General features: G+C 39.6%; 1 protein-coding gene across 1 annotated transcript in view; it reads left to right on the plus strand.

The window, feature by feature from the left end:
- The window catches only part of adgrb2 (adhesion G protein-coupled receptor B2), a 695,462-nt gene that overhangs the window by 453,631 nt on the left and 215,619 nt on the right, over nt 1-26,212 (plus strand). Inside the window, 1 exon segment of the mRNA XM_034161569.1 lies at nt 24,327-24,453. Within this exon segment, the coding sequence (XP_034017460.1) occupies nt 24,327-24,453 (127 nt within the window).

The raw sequence follows: 26,212 nt of genomic DNA on the forward strand, positions 1-26,212 counted from the left end.
TTATTATTAGTAGTTACAAATGTACCAGAGACAATATTGGAATTTATCAGTTATCTGTAACTTCCGATACATTTTTGGGTGGTTTATCATTTTTTCTTTATCAAAGATAACTTTTCAGTTATCTGATTATCTGTTATCGAAGTTAATGTTTTAGGGTTCCCATGATGCACTGTTTCTTTCTCTTTTTGCTCTGTATGCACCACTCTGCATTTAATCATTAGTGATCGATCTCTGCTCCCCTCCACAGCATGTCTTTTTCCTGGTTCTCTCCCTCAGCCCCAACCAGTCCCAGCAGAAGACTGCCCCTCCCTGAGCCTGGTTCTGCTGGAGGTTTCTTCCTGTTAAAAGGGAGTTTTTCCTTCCCACTGTAGCCAAGTGCTTGCTCACAGGGGGTCGTTTTGACCGTTGGGGTTTTACATCATTATTGTATGGCCTTGCCTTACAATATAAAGCGCCTTGGGGCAACTGTTTGTTGTGATTTGGCGCTATATAAAAAAAAATTGATTGATTGATTGATTGATAGTTATCTGTGGGGGAGCCCTAAACAATGTCCGATTACAATAAAATTTGATACAAATCTTATATTTATTAGTGGAACAAGAACAACATGTGGTCCAAAAGATTTGTAACATTTGACATTTTGAACAGTTCTAGTTTATATCGTATCTAGTGTGTGTATATATCTCAAAGCAGAGTCTGCAATTTGGTAGAATTAGAATGTGAAGTTGATATGACAGATATTTTTCTAATTTCCACAGTAAGGTATTCCTGTCATTCTATGTCTCAATATCATCTTGTCATGATAATGAATGGCTTGGTAGAATTGGAGACTGTACTGATAGAGTTTCCGATCAGAGATTCTACTAGTAGAATCTCCAATTCTTCCAGATCGCAGTCTCTACTTTGAAACACACACACACACACACACACACACACTTAGTCCAATTGAGGGTCGTGGGGGCTGGAGCCTATCCCAGCAGTCACAGAGCGAGAGGTGGGGTACACCCAGGACAGGATGCCAGTCTGTCACAGGGCCACAAACAGACAAACACATTCACAACCACTCGCACTCCTATGGACAATTTAAAGATTTCAGTCCACCTAACCGGCATGTCTTTGGATGTGGGAGGAAATGGTGAGGACATACAAACTCCACACAGAAAGGCCACAGGCGGGAATTGAACCTATGACCTTCTCGCTGTGAGGCAATAGTGCTAATCACTAAGCCATCATGTTGCCCATATATATATTTATTAAAATATATATTAAAAAAAAGAACCAAACACTTTCCAGGAAGCTGAACCTCACATGCATTGTCATATTGCACACCAGGCAAATGTGCATTTGAGGGATTAGGGATCACTTTGATGTTCAAATTTCGAAACCCTGCAATTATCTTTATTATTATCTGTGCAATGGTTTTCCTCAGTGATTGTTGTAAAGAAAAAGGGAGGGAAAAAAGTAATCCATTGGCTTGAGCATTAAGTTGATCCACACTTTGAAGCACTCGCAGTTCATCTCAGTATTTATTTATTTTGACCCTAACAGGCACATATGTCGGCACCATCTGCCCACCCAAACCATTGCGAGCGCCAGCCCGCCATGTCCCCGTCATCCCCCCACCTTGCGTCTGGCTCCTCAGCCTACTCTCACCCTCTTTTTTTTGGTTTGGTTTTGCAAGGTGTGAGTTCAAGTAAAAATACTTTTATTGTAAGAGAAAGAAAAACAGGAATTTGTGCATTTGCACTGGAAAGTGCTAATGGGTGTTTTACTGTTTTTGCCTCCACTTCATATTACGCTCTGTCCCTGCTTCACTTCGCTGTGCAGTTTCTGACTTTGCCTCTGGCTTATCTTGGCTTTGACCCTCACTGTAGCTCATGTTGGATTGCCGGTTGAACTGCACTGACCCGCACGTGCACAAATTCACTGCACTCACACGACTCTGTGGCTTGGTTAAATTAAATATAATTCACTTCCACTTTTGTAGCTGGTTCTATTCAAAATGATATACATATGTGGAGATTCTTAAATATTTTCCTTCTCCAAGGTTATGTTGTCACTTGTGTGAATTTATTTTTTTATTTTTGTCTCAAACATTTTTCACAACCAATGGACCGATTGTCCTGAATATCGGTGGGTTAGTGTCCAACTGCAAAAAAAAAACAAAAAACAAAACACTGTAAAAATTGTTCTGTGTCTTGGGTTGACTCGGGGGGGTGTAAGTATTTTCACAATGTACATTGCACATGAATTTCACAGGAATCATGCAACATATGTTAGAATACATGTACAAATGCTGCAGTGGTGATGGCCTTTAAATATGAAAGTCATAATCAGGGGTGCACATAACTGGTACTCAGCAGAGGGAAACACTTTTCCTACAATATGTCACTGCTTTCCTCTTATGAAGTGCTTCCCTTGTGTTTTGGGCTGTGCATCAGTTATTTTTTAGCATGCACAAGCACCATGAGTATCACTTAGGTGCATGTCTGGTCATAATGAATGTTTCAACACAAACATCAACTGGAATGTTTCAAGGCACTTGTTTTCAATCAGGTGGTGAACCATTTGTGTGACACACACACACACACACTACTGTGGAAAAGTTTTAGGCATCCCAGAGTTATAATAAAAGTAGTGTTTAATGCCCCTCAGCCCCGTTTTATTGGCATATCAACACAAAATCAGTTCTGTTCCAGCAAAAGTGAGCTGTACTTTTTCTTCAACAACTTTGTAAGTGTACCGGCCAGTAGAATACAATACAAATGACCATGTAATATTAAAATGATTGTAAAAACACAATTTCCACATACGTTAACTCCTGCCATCCTTAAAATATTTGGAGGTCCTACAACCTATATACACAAAAAAAAATACACATGGAAATAAAACGTAGTTGTCAAATTTCATCACGTTTATGAAAATCTATCAAGTTTTCATCCGCCCTTTTCAGGTTTCAAATCCCGCAAAACCTCGGAGAGGTCGCCGCGCTGCAAGATCTCAGTAACATTGAGAACTGCATTGAGACACTCTGATCGGGCTGCACACGGACAACACCATTAACATTGCAACATAAAACTATTTTTATATTGTGCCTAAAACTCTCATGAATATATTATCTGGTTTATAGACGTTGTCATTGCATTTGTTTTATGTAAACATGCGAGAATCACAGGCTGTCTCTCCGTTATTTTCAATGGGAACTGCTGTGAGCTACAATCGCTTCCTGATCATGTCATTCTGGGGGAAAGTGAAGTTTGCTCTTTAACGTCTTGATTATTGTTCTTTACAACACTGTTTGTTCCAGACTAATATATATATATATATATATATATATATATATATATATATATATATATATATATATATAATATGTTTGAAATTCAGTTTGCTTTTATTAAATTCCATGCCGATTAAACGTAGCAGACACGGATTATTCGTTATAATTGTGACGTGAACGTGACAAAAAGCATTAAAAAAAAATACATTTTTGTAGTATAATATTCATTTACAACTGTCATCATGTGGATTCTCTGTTGTTTTGACTGCAGCGACTTTCTGGCGCGAAAGGGATTATGGGATACATGAGAACCCTGAATACACCTTAATGCATTAAAAAGGTGCCAAAAATTTCTGCACGGTACAGTACACACACACACACACACTTCACTTTTCATAAGCACAGAAACAATTTGATATCAAAATAAAACTCAAAGCTGGAGCAATGAAACATTTCCCATATTCAGTGGTCAGTGAGTAATTACTCAGCCTTTTTTTTTGTTTGTTTTAAGTGTGCCACTAAATGTAATATGTAGTTCAAGTGGCTAGAAGACTGTTCATTTAAAAAAGGGTTGTGGGTCACTTAATCCAATTTCTGAGCTGCAAGTGGTTCACAGTTTGATCTGGGATCAGTGGTTGAAGTCCACCAACCCCCACCCACTGCCCCTGCTCCGCTTGTCACTTCCGTAGAGTCGTAATGACCTGGTGCCCAGCTAAAGGAGCTCAAACATCATCTAGGTGCCACACTCTACCGCGGTTTGCCTTTGGCTCGCACAGATCTGGCAGCACTGTCAACGTTGCCCTGAGCGGTTCCCGACCTTAGACAAGGAAAAGACAAAGAAAAGCGTGGTCATGCACATTGCCAAACTCTCACTGGAAACATCACATCACATGTATGTATGTTTTGCAAGTTCTCCCACTTATAAATCATGGAGGGGTCTCAAATTTTCATCTTAGGTGCATGTCCACTGTGAAACACAATCTAAAAAAAAAAAAAAAAAAAAATCATCCAGAAATCACAATGTAGGATTTTAAAAAAATAATTTGTTACTGCTGCAAATAAGTATTTGAACCCCTACCAACTAGCAAGAATTCTGTCTCACACAGACCTGTTAATTTTCTTTAAGAATCCCTCTTATTCTGCACTCTTTACCTGTATTAATTGCACCTGTTTGAACTTGTTACCTGTATAAAAGACACCTGTTCACACACTCAATCACACTCCAACCTGTCCACCATGGCCAAGACCAAAGAGCTGTCTAAGGACACCAGGGACAAAACTGTAGACCTGCACAAGGCTGGGATGGACTATAGGACAACAGGCAAACAGCTTGGTAGAAGACAACAACTATTATGATTATTTATTAAAAAGTGGAAGAAACACAAGATGACTATCAGTCTCCCTTCGTCTGGGATTCCATGCAAGATCTCACTTTGTGGGGTTAAGGATGATTCTGAGAAAGCTCAGAACTACACAGGAGGACCTGGTAAATGACCTGAAGAGAGCTGGGACCACAGTCACAAAGATTACATTAGTAACAGATGATGCTGTCATGGTTTAAAATCCTGCAGGGCAGCAAGGTCCCCCTGCTCAAGCCAACACATGTCCAGGCCCGTTTGAAGTTCACCATGACCATCTGGATGATCCAGAGGAGACATGGGAGAAGGTCATGTGGTCAGATGAGACCAGAATAGAGCTTTTTGGAATCAACTCCACTTACCATGTTTAGAGGATGAGAACAACCCCAAGAAAACCATCCCAACCGTGAAACATGGTGGTGGAAACATCATACTCTGGGGATGCTCTTCTGCAAAGGGGACAGGACGACTGCACTGTATTGAAGGGAGGATGGATGGGGTCATGTATTGCAAGAGCATTGAAGATGGGTCATGGCTGGGTCTTCCAGCATGACAATGACCCCAAACAAACAGCCAGGGCAACTAACGAGCGGCTCTGTAAGAAGCATTTCAAGGTCCTGGAGTGGCCTGGCCAGTCGCCAGACCTGAACTCAATAGAAAGTCTTTGGAGGGAGCTGAAACTCCAAACCTGAAAGCTCTAGAGAAGACCTTTATGGAGGAGTGGCCCAAAATCCCTGCTGCAGTGTGTGAAAACGTGTGACCTCTGTAATTGCAAACAAAGGCTACTGTACCAAATATTAACATTGATTTTCAGGTCTTCAAATACTTATTTGCAGCAGTAACATACAAATAAATTATAATTTGTCATTGTGTTTTGTTTTTTTTTTTAAGATTATGTCTCTCACAGTGGACATGCACCTAAGATGGAAATTGCAGACCCCTCCATGATTTCTTAGTGGGAGAATTTGGAAAATTGCAGGGTGTTCAAATACTTATTTTCCTCACTGTACATACACACACACACACTTAGAAGGAACTTGGAACATGTTATTCATATTTTTCCAATAACTAGTCAAAGGCATGACAAATGATTCAAACTAATTATAAGTATCCCCCCACATCAACTAATACTAATTATATATATATATATATATATATATATATATATATATATATATATATATATGAGAGAGAGAGAGAGAAAGAAAGAGAGAGAGAACTTCTTAATATCTATTCTAATTCTGTGGTGAAAATTATTAATTATAAATATTTGGTTAATGTAATTTGGACAATTATATACACACACACACACACTCCTATCAGTAGTATCAGTATAAATAAACTACTGCTGCCACCAGAAGAAGGGGGTTGGGCAAGCGTGACTAGTGCTTGCTCTACTTTCCCATCTGACAGAACAGACAGGATCAGGAATGTTTCAAACGAGTCTGCACGGCAAAAAAGGAGCTGACCAGTAGGGTTTATGGATGCTCTACCTCTGGATGGTATTAGAAACACGGGCAGCATCTTATCTTATTTCCCTCTGGTACCTCAGGGTGGTATCTCCGATTGTCAACATGCAATGCTGAGGTGCTAGTTTCAGAGTGTGGAACTCTCATGTATCACAAATGATTTTTTTTTTTTTTTTTTAATGCCAGTTTGAAATATTGTTTGCTCAAGACTGAAATGAAGCTGTGATGCGTTTCTGCTGCTGGATTTCATGGATAAGCGTGGGATGGACTTCATTTGAAAAATTTTTTTTGAAAACCACTATTGGTTGTATCATTATGTGACCATTGGGGATGGAATGGATTGATATACCTTGCATAAGAGTCCACCCTTAAACTTGAAGGTTTGTCCCATGGGTGCACATGAAAGAAAGACCAGAATATAGATTTTAGATCAACTTTATTAAAAAAGAAAACTTGCTGTCAATTGGAATACGTCACCTCTTCATTGTTGGACTTGTAAAGTTTGAGAGTCTCTGGGTGAGTATCTTCGTTGCAATCTGTTGACTTATTTTTGCATTGCAAGCACAACTTAAGATGGATTGCACATAACCTACAGTGGAAAACAGAAGTCAATTTGCTATTTTGCAACACCATGTAAATGTCAAATTGATTCTAAGTTGAATGACCTGAATATATCACAAACTGCATTATGGCTAAGATAAGTTATTATTTATCTTGAAAACAACTCATAAAATTAAATTCTTTAGAAAAACTCTAAGTAATGCAACACGAGTTAAAACGTTTAATATGATCCCTCTAAACTGTCATTTTAAATTTGGACAACTCAGGAAATGGATACAAGAACATTTTCAAGTCATTGAATATGTGTTGGAGTTCACGAAATTCAGTCAGCAGCAAGTGGAAGACACTATGGCCATTCATAGTGATGTTATTTACAGTTGGCTCACTTCATCGACATAGTAAACAAAGTAGACGAGTGAACACAATGAGAAGTCTTAGCGCCCATCTGTGAATGTGACTGGAGAAACAGTTTTGTGCAACATTTGCCTTTGACTTCACCAGATGGAGCTTCGCAGCAGGCATGCACGAGGAAGGACATGGTTAAAGTGGGCATATGAAGTTTGCAAGAAGCAACAGAGATGACAGCCTACATTTCATCTGGTTTTAAATTAAAGCCCTTCTTTGTGCTACCTTATTACAAAACTATGCCTGGGGAAGCAACAAATCTGGCATATTTTTTTTGTACATCTCAAAGACCAAAGGAAACCACATGAATTATACATGGTGGGAGTATTAACAATGTAATCACAGCTATGTGCATTAAGGTAAGTAATCTGTCAACAGGTCAAGAAGTCCAGATGAATGGGCTAAACCATATATTGATCAAAAATATTTGTAATTAGTTGGTACAAATTACTTCACCATTATCTACATACTGTATACATTTTTACTTGTGTATGGCTTTCATTTGACATATACGTTGGCACCATAATATTTTGTGTGTGGTTGGGTTTTCCATTTGATGGAATGGCAACAAGACTAGTTAAAATGTCCATCTTTCAGTGAGATCCTCTACATTGTCAGTGATGTTAATCAATCCAGAAATAAGGTTTCATAGCAGTAGGCACTGTTGTTCGGTGGGTATCGGTCAGTTCTATCTGAAACCGGTATCTTTGCCTTCCTGTTTGGTCAATGACTTTGCACACAAGAAAGAAAGATAATCCTGTGGAAGAGGCTTATAAATTAGCTGTGGCTGTGTCAGAGATCAGCATGGGGGCAGTGTAGGTCAACAACAAAACATCCTTCTCACACAGGGGTCAGGGATTGAAACACACATGTGGGTGCATGTATGCCAACATCACTGAAAGGCCAAGCCAAATCGAAGCAGAAAAACAAACAAACAAACAAACAAACAAACATCGAAATACATAAAAATGGCTACATATAGACAAAATATTGTTTTATTTTATTTATTTATTTATTTTTTACAAACACACTGACTAACCACAGAACAGGCAGATGCCAAGCTTGTGCAGTATAAAACTTGGACATCTCAATCTGAAATCAGTGGTTCTGTCATTTAACACTAAGCAATTTGAGGTATGAAACTGGCAATCTCAGGACAAGTATCCTGTTTCCCACTTGCATGAAGCAGTGCACAGGATAACACATGACCAACAGTTGTCATTTTCAACCACAGTGCCAATGATGTTTAAGTAATACCTATAACTGCATTAAATTGAGTGTTTGTTGGCATACTGGTTGAAAAATAAAGCTGTGGTTAGGCACAGTGCATTCCTATGATATGGCAGAGGAAAGAGATTGTCCCATAAGTGAGCAAAACCCTGGTCTAAAGTTGAGCACAGAATTTTGGGGTTATTTAAATGGTGCATTATTTAGATATGAGGGTTATTGTTTAACTACGGGCACTGTTGGCCTTGTAAATGTAATTTACACCACACCATCGCCTTACAATATAAAGCGCCTTGGGGCAACTGTTTGTTGTGATTTGGCGCTATATACATGTGCTCTGATGTCACTGTTTATATCCATAGAAACTACCCAAACAATCTTTCATACAAACTGTTTAAAAGGGACATTACAGTGTTGTGGTGGAAATTACGGCAATAGTGTGGGACAACTACATTTTGTTTAAAAAAATCACAACAGTTGTATGACATTGAATACCCCAATTATGTTTTGATTATTTTACTGAAATTTTATTCAGAGATATTTTAAAACATTAGAAAAAACATTTCTTTACCATTCATTTTTATCATTGAAGATCAAAAGTCTGGGTGTGGGACAAGCACAAAATGGCAATATTTGCATATAATGATGCTGAAAAAAGGTGAAAAAGTCATCATAGACTACTAGAACAAATTTCTTATCACACTTTCATTGTTAAGATAACTATGAAAATGTGAAATTTCCCCTTTTTTCTGTTTTTCATACAATATGATCAAAGGACATAAGTGCCCGTAGTCTAAGAATCACCCATGACTGAGATAACTGGGACTATACAGTGTGCTTTTTCATGTTATTGACTAGATATAATATACTTAAATCACCTTTTCCAGTTGTTCCAGTCACACCAGACACATTTTTGCAAAACACATGCAATATATGGCTTGTACTGCAAAACTGCATGGGGTAGAGTGGGTTGGGATATACTGATTGGTGTACAATCTGCTCCAACACTTGGCTGATTTTATATATATATATATATATATATATATATATATATATATATATATATAGGGCTCACCACTTTTATTTGCATATTAAGGAATTTATCATCTGCAAAAAAATAAATAAATAAAAGTGAATAAATAAATGACTGTCTATCCTCAGGAGAGGTTGGTTGAAGACCCCAAAGCAGAGATAAAGATGGTTTTGGCCTAAAATAACAGCAGTGCAGTAGTCAGTACAGAGAAGACAAATCAGTAAAGTCATGCAACAGTGTCCATGAGTGGATAGGCTGGTGGATCGATCCTAAAACAGAGCATGGCGTCAAAGCGCAGAGAGCAAACAGAGTAACTGGCAACAGCATCTAAAAACAGCAGGCAACCCCATAAACAAAACCATGGGAATCAGATACAACAACTCAATCACAGAGAACCACTAAAAACTGACAACAAGCAGCACAACATTCAGGCAAGGCCTAAGAGGAACACATTTGTTTAAATACACAGGGAGGTAATCACACAAATTGGAGACAAGTGAGGGTAATCACTAATGGGAAACAGCTGAGGAGAGACACAGGAAGAAAGCTACAGAAACACACTCAGAACAGGTGATTACAAAATAAAACAGGAAGTCCATATGGAAGACAGAACAGTGACAACCAGAAATGGACACAAGAAGGAGACAGAGGACAAGGAGAGACAGACATGAATCATCACATCATGAAACTTTCAGACGCGTTTCTTTCAGAATTGAATTATATAATTATTGATTTGTGCCCTTCCACAATGACATAAGATAAATATCTACACTGAACAAAAATAGAAATGCAACACTTTTGTTTTTGCTGTCATTTTTCATGAGCTGAACTCAAAGATCTAAAACATTTTCTGTATACACTATAGACCTATTTCTCTCAAATATTGTTCACAAATCTGTCTAAATCTGTGTTACTGAGCACTTCTTTGCCGAGATAATCCAGCCCACCTCACAGGTGTGGCATATTAAGATGCTGATTTGACAGCATGATTATTGCACAGGTGTGCTTTAAGATGGCCACAATAAATGGCCACTCTGAAATATTCAGTGCAGGGATTGATTATCTTGGCAAAGGAGAAGTGCTCACTAACACAGATTCAGACAGATGTGTAAACAATATTTGAGAGAAATATGTCTTTTATGTATATACAAAATGTTTTGGATCTTTGAGTTCAGCTAATGAAAAATAAGAGCAAAAACAAAAGTGTTGCATTTATATTTTTGTTGAGTGTATTTTCAAAAAATGTAAAGACAGTAACAACAACATACTGTATATATATATATGATTATTGTTACAATTTTTGTATTGGAAATTGCACTTGCAATTATTAAATACAGTTCTATTTTAATAGTACTAGGGTACACTGGTCATATGTTTAGTCATGTGCTACTTCATATCTGTGCAACAGCTAAAATATAGAAGCATAATCTGTTTAGTTTTGTACTCAACCACAGTGAGCTTAAGATAATCTTATGGGATGTTCTTCTGGTTATAAAACCCATCTTTACATCAGTCTTGGGAAAAGAGAGGGAGGGGGGAAGCTTAGTTTGATATTTGGGTCAATTGCATTCATGCTCACACTTACACAGAAATGCATGAATGACTGTACATTCCTGCAGTTTAAGTGCTTGAAGGCTTGCCCAGAAATGATACACAATCATCAGGACCCCCAGATGATTTTTGTCATGTTATGCTGTGCTCTGTTGCCTTCAGCTGTGCGAGAGTAGCATCCAATATGTGGGGCCTCTGGGAAATGTGTAGGCTGGATCCTTGGAGGTTGTTGATGTACAGAGGAATTGATAAAAATAAACTGAAATGGCATTTTTTCCTTCCTATAATTTTTATTTCCATCACTGTCCGTGGCCTTTAATCACAATGCTGTTCTCCTGGGATACAAAATAAGTTACTTTATATTTCCACTGAGAGCTGACAAGGTGACTAAAATTATGAGCAAAGCAAATAACATTGCAGATAATTAATTTTTTGGCAGTGTTTGCTGGCTGTCTACATTAGCTGATAAGGTTAAATCTTATTACATTTGCAAAAATGCAAAAAAATGTATGGACATGTTTCCAGTTATTAAGTGGTCAAACTTGTTAATGATTAGTTGTGTTAACCAAAATTAAAAAAAAAATAGCTTTAAAATCTCTGACTTTTTAGTTAGTCCTCAGCACCACTGTGTGTCTTCACTGAGAATTAAACTATAGCCAACAATGTATTAATTTTGCCCTGGAGAGTCATTTTGGTCAACGCGGTTGTTTGTTCCCCTTGAAGAACATGCACACCGTTTTTTCCTGGTGACAGAGTTTGTTGTGTGGTTTTTGCTTTGTTGTTTGTTTGTTTTTTTGTTTGTTTGTTTTTTTTCCCCTGGTACTGTCACCTACTTGCTTGCTTGAGGTCATTGGTAAGATTAGTAATGCAATGGAGACACACACATCCAAAACATGTAAAAAGGTGTGCAGGACCAAAAAAAATATATCAGAGAGAAACCAAATGATTCGCACAGCCACAGCACTCCAATACAGAAAATTTTATTTAGCAAAAAATAAACGTAACGTTTCGGGCAAGAGCCCTTCATTAAACGATGAAGGTTTCTCTCATTGGTAAGATTAGACCTTGTCCTTGTAAAGTGGTTTGAGGTGACTTATGTTTTGATTTTGGGCTATATAAATACACTACAGAAAATGAAATAAAATGAGGGTTTAAAAAAGTATTGTAAGTAAAAACTTTATTTATATATTACTTTGAATATTACCCATCGTGTGGACAGGATAACTCAAAACTGCTGTATGGATTTCCTTCTAAGTTGGTGGGAACGTTACATGAGGTAATTGGATTTTGGAGTATTGTAGCTTTTTCAAAGGTTAAAACATATGCGCTTATCCGGGACTGGGTCATGGGGCCATGGCATCTATTGACCATCAAAATATTTGCGATAGATTTGTATGAATGACTTCATAATGATGTCATATGATGCAGTCACACTTGGCCAAAAACACCTTTGCAGATATACGAGGTCTGTTAGAAAAGTATCGGACCTTTTTATTTTTTTTCAAAAACCTGATGGATTTGAATCACATGTGCTTGCATGAGCCAACCTTGAACCTTCGTGCACATGCGTGAACTTTTTCGCGCCTGTCAATTGCATCATTTTCTGGTAAGCAGCCTTTGTGTGGAACATGTGCCGTGCGCTCGGCGTTTTTCATTCCAAGGAAAAAGACGGAACGACTGGAGCAGCGCCGCATCAGATTTTGTCAGAAACTGGGCGACAGCCAGGTGGAACCCATTCGGATGATTCAGATAGCTTTCGGTGACTTTTCAGTCGTGTGACTATCCGAGAAATTGTGGAAGAGGTGGGCATGTCACAACATGTCCTATGAGACTTCAGCACAAAGGTGCTTTTGCTTCACCATCAGCTTTGTGCCGAAGCCATCGGCATGATTTTCACCACCACTCTTTTCATGGCCAAATCTTCTGTCACAGTGGAGTGTGCCGAAAAAGTGCTGATGTCCACTTCTTGCGCAGTTTCTCGAATAGTCACACAACAGTCCCGCATCATTACAGTGTTCACTTTGGAAATGATCTGGTCATTTCAGCATGTTGATGGCCGACCGGAGTGTGGCTCGCTCTCCACCATTGTGCGGATGTCTTTAAACTGGCTGTACTGCTCCTTAATCTGTGTGATGCCCATAGGATCGTCACCGAAAGCCGTCTTAATAATCCGAATGGTTTCCACCTGGCTGTCGCCCAGTTTCTGGCAAAATTTGATGTGGTGCTGCTCCAGTCATTCCGTCTTTGTCCTTGGATTGAAAAAACGGCAAGTGCATGACACACACCTCACACAAAGGCTGCTTACCAGAAAATGATGCAATCGACAGGCGTGAAAAAGTTCACGCATGCGCACAAAGGTTCAAGGTTTGCTCATGCAAGCACACGTGATTCAAATCCATCAGGTTTTTGAAAAAAAAAAAGGTCCGATACTTTTCTAACAGACCTCGTATCCATATTTACTTGTACACTTATACCTTGGTTGAGCATTTCATTGAACCTTGAAACAACAGTCACACAACATGACCTACATGATATTATCTTTTGAAAATGCATATAGAAAGACAAGGAAACAGACAAAAATACCTGATCAATAGGTATTTGAATAAATTGCTCAAAACAAAGTGATGATTTATTCCTTTTTGCCTCCGCCAATTTTTATGTGGCATCGCCACAGCAGATATGCATGTTGATTTGGCCCACATTCTGTCAGATGCCGTTTCGAGCACAAGTCAGGACGTATAAGGAGAACATGCACAGGTGGCCTTGAACCACAAACCTTCTTGTCTGGAAACAAGTGCATGAATCACTGACACCCATGCTGGATCCATCCATGCTTTTCTATACCCGGTTACTCCAAATAAGGGTCATGAGGAGGCTGGAGCTTATCCCAGCAGTCATATGGTGTGAGGCAGGGTATACTCTGGACAGGAAACCAGTGTGTTGCAGGGCTTGATGCTGGATCCTCAAAACCTTAATAACTGCTCATACCTGGACCAGATTGTACTTGTGGATAGTGTTTCTTTTAACACACTGCAACTGACTGACCTTTTTTTTTTTATTATTATTATTTTTTATTTTGACACGAGTACTCAAACTATTGCATTTCAGCATGTTAAAATTAGATATAAAATGACAAGAAAATAATGAGTTATTGTGATACTGTCTTCTTCACCTTGCATGAATGGCAGAGTGGTGGAGTTGCAATAAGTCAAATGAATGATGTTCATACTTGTTCAAGGTAGTGGCAAGTGTAGTAGTGAGATGTTAAAAGACAATGCAGACAAGGTGGGGTGGGCAAAATCGAAGGATATGTACAATCATGACAGGAAAGTTTACAAGGTGGCAGGGGGAGGAGGAGTAACAGGAAGACAGGGGACTGAAAAGAGAGGAACAGTAGTAGCCAGTAAACCAGTTGCAATCAGTATGTCTGGTATTTATATTTGCAAATTGTTTTTTTGCTTTTGATACTCTATGTGCTGCTATACAATGCTGCTGGAATCTCAAGTTCCCTGAGGTAGTCTTCCCAAGGGATTAATAAAGTTCTGTCTAATCTATGGTCAAGGTTGGGTAGAATTACTTTGAAAGAATACATGTGGATTGTATGTATGTATGTACATACAGATTACTTGTAATCCTACCCAACCCTGTCTATGGTACATGCTGGATCATGGATGTGAAAATATACTACACGGCCAAGATGTCGTAGCTACAACATCCTTACAATGTAAGTGATGCTTGTTTGCTACAAAGTCATTCCAGCGGTATCCAAGGATCATCAGAAGAAGCTTGGTAAGAAAGACAGACATTTAGCCAATGCCTCAGGTCACTTGTTAGTCTCTAGGTTCCTAGTACTACTGCAGAGAAACAAGTAATCAAGCCAAAACATGACCTTCTTGGTCAGGGACATTCAGTAAATAAGTCAAACTACATCATCAGTCAACCAGAATGTTACATTTTAATAACAATTCAGTTTTTTGAGCTCTTGTTATTTCATCTTACTTTGTTTCTTTTGTTTTTTTTTGTCAAGTCTACAGGTTTTGTTTTTCAATTGCTTCTCTTTCATACCCTTGAAATATCTGCTAGCAGCCAGTCAGATTTAAGAATTCAGAGCGTGTTTAACCTTTCTTTGTTTCCTAATGGGGTGCAATTGTCTTTCAATGCACACACATTTTGGATCCATTTTATTCTTTGTGGATGTAAAAGGTCAATTTTCGCTCTTGTTGGGAAAGTGTTTTTGCAATGTTATTCTACTTGCAATTTCCCCTCCTTATTGATTGCCATTTGTATACTACTGCAGTGATTGCTGTCTTTTTCAAAAAAGTTTATTTGACAAATAATTCTGGCACCTGCATTTTTTTTTTTAATGTACTACTTTTTCAAGTGAGTGAGACACTTTTTTTGGGGGGGGGGGCTCCAATTCATCAAGACATACTGTCGAATTCCAATCTGCACTGAAGGATAACTACCTGTCAAACGAAAGGCAGTTCTAACATCCATTTAATCAAACTTTATTCTCTGTCAAAGTCAAGACCAAACAACAGATGTGTTGATGATTATCACAGTGCTTGCAAACTGGATTGCGTTATGTGTATTTACAGATTTCAGCATTTTGGATTATGCCATGCTTGCAGAATACATTTGGGATCCATGGTCTATAAACTAACTATACAAATACGTACACCTGTTTGTACATCTGGAACCTGGTTTTCATGATAAGAGCGCTGTACCAGAGCTCAAAACTCACTGAATTGGTTGAATGATAATGAAATCAACCCCATAACATTATTTTTTATATTTGATCCCTGCCAGCAAAGCACAGTAAATAATCTTAATGCTTGTATGAACCCAGCAGGGCCTGCAGCACACAGTAGATCTGAAAAAATAAAGATCAGCAAGTGTTCCAACTTTATGGATGACATTAGAGAGAATAAGTCTTTTTGCTAAAAGGAATCAATACCAACAGAGAAATCCAAGCTTAACTACAACCCCTGGCAAAAATTATGGAATCACTGGCCTCGGAGGATGTTCATTCAGTTGTTTAATTTTGTAGAAAAAAAGCAGATCACAGACATGACACAAAACTAAAGTCATTTCAAATGGCAACTTTCTGGCTTTAAGAAACACTATAAGAAATCAAGAAAAAAAGATTGTGGCAGTCAGTAAGGGTTACTTTTTTAGACCAAGCAGAGGAAAAAAATATGGAATCACTCAATTCTGAGGAAAAAATTATGGAATCACCCTGTAAATTTTCATCCCCCAAATTAACACCTGCATCAAATCAGATCTGCTCATTGACATTGACCCTGTGCCATGACATTGACCCTATGTGTCTTTTTGCAAGGAATGTTTTTGCAGTTTTTGCTCTATGGCAAGATGCATTATCATCTTGAAAAATGATTTCATCATCCCCAAACATCCTTTCAATTGTCCAAAATATCAACATAAACTTGTGCATTTATTGATGATGTAATGACAGCCATCTCCCCAGTGCCTTTACCTGACATGCAGCCCCATATCATCAATGACTGTCATCTTTATAAATCTCATTGGAACGGCACCAAACAAAAGTTCCAGCATCATCACCTTGCCCAATGCAGATTCGAGATTCATCACTGAATATGACTTTCATCCAGTCATCCACAGTCCACGATTGCTTTTCCTTAGCCCATTGTAACCTTGTTTTTTTCTGTTTAGGTGTTAATGATGGCTTTCGTTTAGTTTTTCTGTATGTAAATCCCATTTCCTTTAGGCGGTCTCTTACAGTTCGGTCACAGACGTTGACTCCAGTTTCCTCCCATTCGTTCCTCATTTGTTTTGTTGTACATTTTTCGATTTTTGAGACATATTGCTTTAAGTTTTCTGTCTTGACGCTTTGATGTCTTCCTTGGTCTACCAGTATGTTTGCCTTTAACAACCTTCCCATGTTGTTTGTATTTGGTCCAGAGTTTAGACACAGCTGACTGTGAACAACCAACATCTTTTGCAACATTGCGTGATGATTTACTCTCTTTTAAGAGTTTGATAATCCTCTCCTTTGTTTCAATTGACATCTCTCATGTTGGAGCCATGATTCACGTTAGTCCACTTGGTGCAACAGCTCTCCAAGGTGTGATCACTCCTTTTTAGATGCAGACTAACGAGCAGATCTGATATGATGCAGGTGTTAGTTTTGGGGATGAAAATTTACAGGGTGATACCATAATTTTTTCCTCAGAATTGAGTGATTCCATATTTTTTTTTCCTCTGCTTGGTCTAAAAAAGTAACCGTTACTGACTGCCACAATCTTTTTTTCTTGATTTCTTATAATGTTTCTTAAAGCCAGAAAGTTGCCATTTGAAATGACTTTAGTTTTGTGTCATGTCTGTGATCTGATTTTTCTCTACAAAATTAAACAACTGAATGAACATCCTCCAAGACCGGTGATTCCATAATTTTTGCCAGGGGTTGTAGAAGAGGGTCAAATTCAGCAGTCAAAACAGAGTCCACAAAGAGTTTTTACTTTTTATTTTGCTTTAATGCCTGAGAATTTGTTTCTCATTAGTACAACTTCATCTTTGCTGCCAGAATGGTTTAGAATTCCTGATGAGTGTCTATTTTCATAGAATGTGTGTTGGTAACTGCAAATAATTTTGTGCAATAAGACAGCTAACACTCTGCCTGTTTGAATGAATGCATATGCTGTCACTCCATATGGCTGCATATGTGCCAGGGATGTCATTTTAAAAGATTTAACTTGATATCTCTTTGGATATTGAAGATGATTTACTCTCACGGCGGTTGTGTGAATGGGAAGAACATGAAAAGGGAATGCTACCTTCAACTCAACCTGTTAACCTACCTGTTTTTCATCATGTTTCTCTTAATAAATCAGTGACAATATGTCACAGAGATTTCTTTTGAGTACTTCCTGAAAATACAGATTGTCACCTCGACACAGGAAATTTTGCTCTGCTGGGATAACATTTGGTCCCAGCCTAAACAGAGTTAAAGACACTCCACCAGAGGGCAAAATCAACTCTTATTGGAGTAAAATCACTTGCATTGGCTAGACCAGGGGTGGCCAAGTTCCGTCCTCGAGAGCCACCATCCTGACACTCTTAGTTGTCTCCCTACGCCAACACACCTGAATCGAATGAAAGACTCGTTAGCAGACGTTTAATGAGCCTTTCATTGGATTCAGGTGTGTTGGAGCAGGGAGACAACTAAGAGTGTCAGGAAAGTGGCTCTCAAGAACCGAACTTGGCCACCCCTAGACTAGACTGTGTTGCAGACTGAACGGTCCCCCCTAAAACTCGGTCCACCCTGCCTTCACTGCGCATGCATCATCAGCCGCAGTTCACCGATTATCACCTCGTTTCTGCTTCAAATTGCACTCCTCCTCCTCGTCATCGAGCTCAGCGACAGATATCTGAAGCGTTTGTACAACAATCATTTTCACATAAATTCAGCATTATTTCGTCAGAAAAGGCGAAGGAAGCAATCAAAGTGGTGAAGCTACATGAGCTGTTAGCTGTTGCATTCACTGACAGTCCTTCATTTCAAAGCGTCACGGATTAACGCCTCATTCCTGTTTAACATGGCCTTGTTTCTGCTTAAAACTGACTTTAGAATGATTTAAGAGGTTTTACCTTGTCATAATACCATTACCTCCTGTGGGTTCACCACCTGCAGAGGGAGCCATGTGGGTCGGGTGCAGAAAGGATTGGGTGGCGGTCGAGGGCGGGTGGCCCGGCGGCCCAGTCCGCGCTCACAGCCCCTGGCTGTTGGGACGTGGGATGTCACCTCGCTGGGGGGAAGGAGCCTGAGCTGGGAGGTTGAGAGATACCGACTAGAGATAGTCGGGCTCACCACCACGCACAGCTTGGGCTCTGGTACCCAACTCATGGAGAGGGGCTGGATGCTCCACTTTTCTGGCATTGCCCACAGGGAGAGGCGGAGAGCTGGGGTCGCATTTCTTATTGCTCCCCAGCTCAGTTGCCATGTGTTGGAGTTCACTACGGTGAACGAGAGGGTCGCATCCCTATGCCTTCGGGTAGGGGACAGGTCTCTCACTGTTATCTCGGCCTATGGGCCGAGCGGCAGTGCAGAGTACCCAACCTTCTTGGAGTCCCTGGGAGGGGTACTAGATAGCGCACCGACTGGGGACTCCATTGTTCTCCTGGGGGATTTCAACGCCCACGTGGGTGGCAACAGTGAAACCTTGAGGGGGTGATCAGGAAGCATGGCCTCCCCAATCTGAACCCGAGTGGTGTTCAGTTGTTGGACTTCTGTGCTAGTCACACTTTGTCCATCACGAACACCATGTTCGATCACAAGGGTGTCCATAAGTGCATGTGGCACCCTGAGCCGGAGGTCGAAGATCGACTTTGTAGTCGTATCATCTGACATTCGGCCACGTGTCTCGGACACTCGAGTGAAAAGAGAGGCTGAGCTGTCGACTGATCACCACCTGGTGGTGAGTTGGATCCACTGGGAGGGGAGGAAGCCGTCAGACCTGGCAGGCCAAGTGGACCATGTTCTCCACCTCCATTGTCGATGTGGCCGCTCGTAGCTGTGGTCACAAAGTCTCTGGTGCCTGTCGTGGCAGCAATCCCCGAACCCGGTGGTGGACGCCGAAAGTAAGGGATGCTGTCAAGCTGAAGAAGGAGTCCTACTTGTCTTTGTTGGCAATTTAAATTGAAAATTAACAATTGAAAATTTAGCAGGTGAACACTGGGTGTGTTTAAAATAATATTGTGGGTGCTCTTAATTCATAATGTGAAGTAAAACAGAGCATGCCATGTAAAAGAAACAGTTGAATTTTTGCTTAATAAACTGTACTATGTGGTCAAGACTATTTATATTTGGTTTCTTTTGTCTGTATTAGCATATTTGATATTGGAGTAATCCAGAGGTAATTGAAAGTAATCAAATTACATTACTTTAATATTATGGTACTTAGATTAGGTTTCTGACTACATTTTTCAAGAGGTACCTAGTAACTGTATCGGAACACATTTTTAAAGTAACCCTCCCAACCCTGGTTATATGTTTGCACCATTAGCACTAATTACCAACATTAGTTCTATTGATGGTTGACTGTACAGTTACTAACCAAATCCAAGCCACTTGTTATGAAAACCAGTACACAATAAAATAGTTAAACATTTGAGCCAAAGTTACCCTGTTATTGTTAGCTTAGCTTGTTTGGTACGCAAATCTGTCTACATGCAAATGTGTTTCAGTAAATTAAGCATAATGAATATGGCAGTAACAGCATAGTCCCAAACCTGACTGGACCTCACTTGTATTACTTCCCAGGTTTCTGTTGATAAACATGCATTAATATAAAAAGTAATGCTCAATAACTTATTATAGCCAAAATGAAATATGCATGACACTAAATACTGCAACCCAAAGAACTTGTCAGAAAACTTACAGAATTTGAACTATCCCCTTCTAAAAACTAAAAATGTGCACATATCCTTGCTTGCTTTCATTTTCCTGCTTCCTCTCAACTATACAGACACATCCACACCTCCACAGACTGTTATGTATCTGTCAAGCTGTCTCTGGGCTTCCTTATCTGACTTTTTTATTTCTTTTGTCTTTGAAGTGCCACTTTGTAGATGATGATCGTTAGGCAATTGTACTTGAATCTTATTACTGACACTGTGCATAAGAATTTGTCTGTGTACTTCTGCATTATCATCTTTCTGAGAGCCAGTGATGATACAGTGTTGCCACTTTACTATCATGTGGATTTTAGCACAAGTTTACATAATCTTAATTGAATTCTTTTACTACAGTGTTTAATATAATGTCATGGCGGGGCCATGCTTTTAGTCATATGTTAATTTATTTCAAAGATATAAAAATGGCAGAAACTGAGGAATACAATCAAATGTGTTTTAAACAAGTGGCACCTTGAGAACCAACATCCATTCAATTTAAGGACGTGTTTTCTTGCTTATAAATTTTTACAATTTTATTTTTAGAAAAAGAAATCACTTCGCACATCCCTTGACGACAGGTGCATAAGAGAAGGCACAAAGGCTGCTAAACAAACAAACAAACAAAAAAACTCTCTCACACTGCCTCACTTGCAACACAACACAAGGGCGAATTTAATCAAGCAAACAAGCAAGCAATGTTTCAGCCAAAGGCCATCATCAGGCAAAAAAAAAAAAAGAAAAAAAAGGCCAAAGGCCTGATGATGGCCTTTGGCCGAAATGTTGCTTGCTTGTTTGCTTGATTAAATTCACCTTTGTGTTGCAAGTGAGGCAGTGTGCGAGAGTTTTCTTTTTTTTTTTTTACAATTTTATTTTTAAAATATTTTTTATATCATAGAGAATCAAGCCAAAGTAATTTCCAACACAAGATCTGTCAGTAATCTAATCTACTACAAAAAGCAACAGATTAATTGTCATGTCTCACAGCAGCCTGTACTCAAGGTTCTTTAAATGAAGCAATGCCTCCACCTGGTGGACATTTACCTTTAATGCAGGTACAATAGGTCTAGTCTTTATGTGCAATTTTACATACACACACAGACACTCAACAAAAATATAAACGCAACACTTTTGGTTTTGCTCCCATTTTGTATGAGATGAACTCAAAGATCTAAAACTTTTTCCACATACACAATATCACCATTTCCCTCAAATATTGTTCACAAACCAGTCTAAATCTGTGATAGTGAGCACTTCTCCTTTGCTGAGATAATCCATCCCACCTCACAGGTGTGCCATACCAAGATGCTGATCAGACACCATGATTAGTGCACAGGTGTGCCTTAGACTGCCCACAATAAAAGGCCACTCTGAAAGGTGCAGTTTTAATACACAGCACAATGCCACAGATGTCGCAAGATTTGAGGGAGCGTGCAATTGGCATGCTGACAGCAGGAATGTCAACCAGCGCTGTTGCTCGTGTATTGAATGTTCATGTCTCTACCATAAGCCGTCTCCAAAGGCGTTTCAGAGAATTTGGCAGTACATCCAACCAGCCTCACAACCGCAGACCACGTGTAACCACACCAGCCCAGGACCTCCACATCCAGCATGTTCACCTTTAAGATCGTCTGAGACCAGCCACTCTGCTGCTGGAACAATCGGTTTGCATAACAAAAGAATTTCTGCACAAACTGTCAGAAACCGTCTCAGGGAAGCTCATCTGCATGCTCGTCGTCCTCATTGGGGTCTCGACCTGGCTCCAGTTTGTCGTTGTAACCAACTTGAGTGGGCAAATGCTCACATTCGCTGGCATTTGGCACGTTGGAGAGGTGTTCTCTTCACGGATGATGCGAAGGAGATGTGTTGCACTGCATGAGGCAAATGGTGGTCACACCAGATACTGACTGGTATCCCCCCCAATAAAACAAAGCTGCACCTTTCAGAGTGGCCTTTTATTGTGGACGGTCTAAGGCACACCTGTGCACTAATCATGGTGTCTAATCAGCATCTTGGTATGGCACACCTGTGAGGTGGGATGGATTATCTCAGCAAAGGAGAAGTGCTCACTATCACAGATTTCGACTGGTTTGTGAACAATATTTGAGGGAAATGGTGATATTGTGTATGTGGAAAAAGTTTTAGATCTTTGAGTTCATCTCATACAAAATGGGAGCAAAACCAAAAGTATTGCGTTTATATTTTTGTTGAGTGTATATGTCTGTGTGTGTGTGTGTGTGTGTGTGTGTGTGTGTGTGTGTGTTGTCCTTTTTGGCTGCTCCCATTTTGTTTGTGGTTGCCATAGCAGATACAACCAGAGCTGCATTGATATTTGGCACTAGTTTTACACTGGATGTCCTTTCTGACAGCTCCAGTTTCTGATGGATGTTTGGGAGAAAATATTCCTGGATGCTAATTTGGGCTTCCGGATGCTTTACCTTAATTATGGAGATGTTTTTTTGCTCTTAAAAGGCAAGATGAGTTCAATTTGATGAGTGGGCACTTACTGTAATTACACCCAGGGATGAACCAAATGATCTCTAATACTGCCATTTGGAAACTTTCAAAAGTAATTCCCATCATTTCTAGAATCTTTTGCAATCTTCCATGCTGTTTTGACTCATTGAAAATCTAACATAGATTTTTTTATTTCCACTATCATCTAACTATTTATTTTAAAGTTATTTTCAAATTTGCTCTAAAACAAAGTGGATATTATAACTGACTTAACTCACATAATGTTTGATTACATCAAATGATCACAGTTGGAGAAATTTTAGTTTGAGATTTTATTAAGTTATTAAGTTATTAAGATTTAAGTTATTTTCACAATGGTATGAAAGGTCACCAGATGTGTTGCTCACCATAGCCCATGTATGATTTGAAAATTGCAGATTTTATATAAATTCCAATATTTTGAAGTTCTAATTAATGGAACACTTCCAACCCCCCAAACCACCACCATCCACTTGTGAGGATTAGATGGAGGTGGTAGATGGTAATTAAGTTCTCCGTTAAGGCATTAGCTGTGAAAGTACTTTACACTGTGTTGCCTGTAGTATGTGATTACATTTAATTTTATTTTCTCTTTTCTTTACAAATCTTTATTTTTCCACCAGATAAAATGAACCCTATTTGTGAAACGTTCAAACATTCTTTGTCCTTATTTGTTGTTTATTAATACAGGGATTTTTACAATGCTTAAATGCCATTGTCTCTCTCACATCATTCCTCACGTCTTTTTGACACCATCTGTAAATTCCTGCAGTGACTCTCATTTTCAGTGGGTCTGAATAGAAATACATCCAGGGTTAAACATGAGGTTAATGTGTGCTGTGAGCTGGCACAGTAATTAGTTGAGTTAGAGTCTTATTGATCAAACGCCACACTCAACCTTCTATTGAGATCATATAGAAGTAAGTGGAAATAAAGGGAAGAGGAGAATGAAGTAGGCCAATAAAGCTTCCATTATACGAGATTCTGTGCATTGTTTCCTGAGGTAAGGTATTGACTGTGAACAAAATTGGCCATTTATTTCTGAATAACCTGATTCGCCATTTAAGCCATGGTCTTGGTTGTTTTTTTTTTTTTTTGTCGTTTTTTTTGGTTTAGTGTATTGCTGCAACCCTTCTCAATTCCCTTCATGGTCAGACTGTTGGGGTATTCCTTTAAGAAAATGCAGAGAATAAAATGAAGGAAGGACATTGATAACGGAAGCATTTAGGTTGTGAAACACGTATGACATGACGCACAAGTGGGATAACGTTTCTTCTTCTTTGAAGACTGCAAATTTAAAGAACCTGTCAATGCGTGAGTGCGGATTTCTCCATATATTACCACATTAAACCTATGCGCGGAGGTACTTTGTTGAACTTGGAAAAGATGGCCAAGGTCTGATTTAGAACTTTGTTTCTCTGTCACTCCTTTGACGTTGAAAGTTCTTTAGGTGCATCTAAACCATGTGACCTCTCTTTTTTTTATTACCCCAACCCCTCTACCTCTGTTTTCAGGGAAGCTGGCACAGAAAACTGGGGCACAGAAGGCTGCCAAACGCTCACATCTACTACTGTCCACATCAAATGTCTGTGCAGCAGGATTTCCACATATGCCATGTTAGCGCAGCAAGCTAAAGATCCGGTGAGTCACCAGTTTAATAATTTTTGGGACTAACAAGGTGACTACTGCCACGTACCACCTCAGACAGCAGATGGTTTCCACTAATAGAAACTTGATCTGCATGGCTGTCCTTTTGGGAACACTTAAAACACAATGATATGGTGATTTGCGCTGATTATGCTGGTATGACGTCTAAACGTTTAATGTGAGATGTGTAGTTATTGAAGCATCTATAGTCATTGAGCCAATGTCACATACAGGTTGACCGCACATAGGTTGGTTTGTTTAATTCACCTTTTTGAGCTTCTTGAAGGTTAGCTTGCGTTGTGAAGACTTGACAACAAAGTAGCTGGCAAGATTATGTCTGAAATTTTAACAGCAGCAGATAAACTGTTTCTAAGCATAGGTCATCTGGCTTGCAATGTGCCTTAAGTCATTAACAAGACTTTTTAGCATTCGAGCGTAATGTGTTTCCTGATACATGGATCAGTTGTCTGGTATTGTGTTAATGGACAACAAGCTAGTCATGGTCCACCCTCTATGTCTACTTTTCTTCAACAACAGAGCACCATATCTGATCAGTGCTTGTGAAATCCAAGCCATTCAGTGTGTGACACCATTACACTCATAGTGTCTATTAGAGCCACTTCACAAAGAGTGCGAATTTGGTCAATTTGTATTATTTATGTCACTGGGTTGATATAAATAATACATAAAAGGGGACGCAATACAGAACCCCGCGGTTAAATAACCCTGGTTAAAAAAAGAAGTCACTCACAGGATTTGAACCTACACACATTCTAATTACCAGACACAAACTCTACCACTGCACCACAATCACTGTCTTGCAATAGAAGCATAAAATAGCTAAAATCAACAAGCAGACAAACGTATGTTTAAAAAAAAAAAGTGCAGTGATAACTGACCAAACAGCATCTGCTACGGTCTATTTCTGCTTATACATGACTAAAAGTGATGTATTTGTCGTACTGTTGGCCTGTTATATGGTCCTGCAGTGGTGCACGGCACACCACTCACTGTCCTGTCAGACAGATATGATGTTCAGATCACCTGCTGCATGTCCACATAAACTGACAGTCCGGTCCAGCTGGAACAGCCTGTCAGTGTGCGCCCTCTCCAGCATGTTACAGAAGCATTATGTTTTTCAATGTGAGTACAGCAAGCGCACACGTGCATGTCTGTCAAAACACGGTCCGTGTTAACGCAGCTCTGATATCAAGGACCAGAGATGTCAACAGTTTGCCACACCCCTGTCCATTCAGTGCACGAACCACACGTGTGTTGGTTGTGGGGGGAGCACGAACCACACGTGTGTTGTGGGGGGAGCGCGAACCACACGTGTGTTGTGGGGGCAGCCGACTGCACGCCACATCTCCAACTCCAGTCACTGGGAGCTTAGACAAATTTCACTGCCAGAATGACAATGGTTGTCTGCAGACTGTTGTCGTGCCAAGAGTGCAACTGGCCACACATTTTCTAAGTACCAAACGAGCGGTGTTAGATGTCCGTGCGTATCACCTGGAATTTGGCTGACACCTGTCGCGAGAGGGTTCGATGAGTTCGTACAGCGCACACTGTGTTTTTCAGCCACTGGTGTGCGGAAATGGTTGAAGCAACAGGTGTACGAGGCGTTAGAGGCAGGGACGATTTTACACGGTTTGCACACAATTCTTGTGTCATGCGCACTTATGCGCTTTTGACCAAACTTCGCACTATGTGTGAAGGGCCCTGAGGTTAGGTTAGAGAGGCACCTTTCTTA

The sequence above is a fragment of the Thalassophryne amazonica genome, chromosome 20 (assembly GCF_902500255.1).
Source record: "Thalassophryne amazonica chromosome 20, fThaAma1.1, whole genome shotgun sequence".
Taxonomy (NCBI): Eukaryota; Metazoa; Chordata; class Actinopteri; order Batrachoidiformes; family Batrachoididae; genus Thalassophryne; species Thalassophryne amazonica.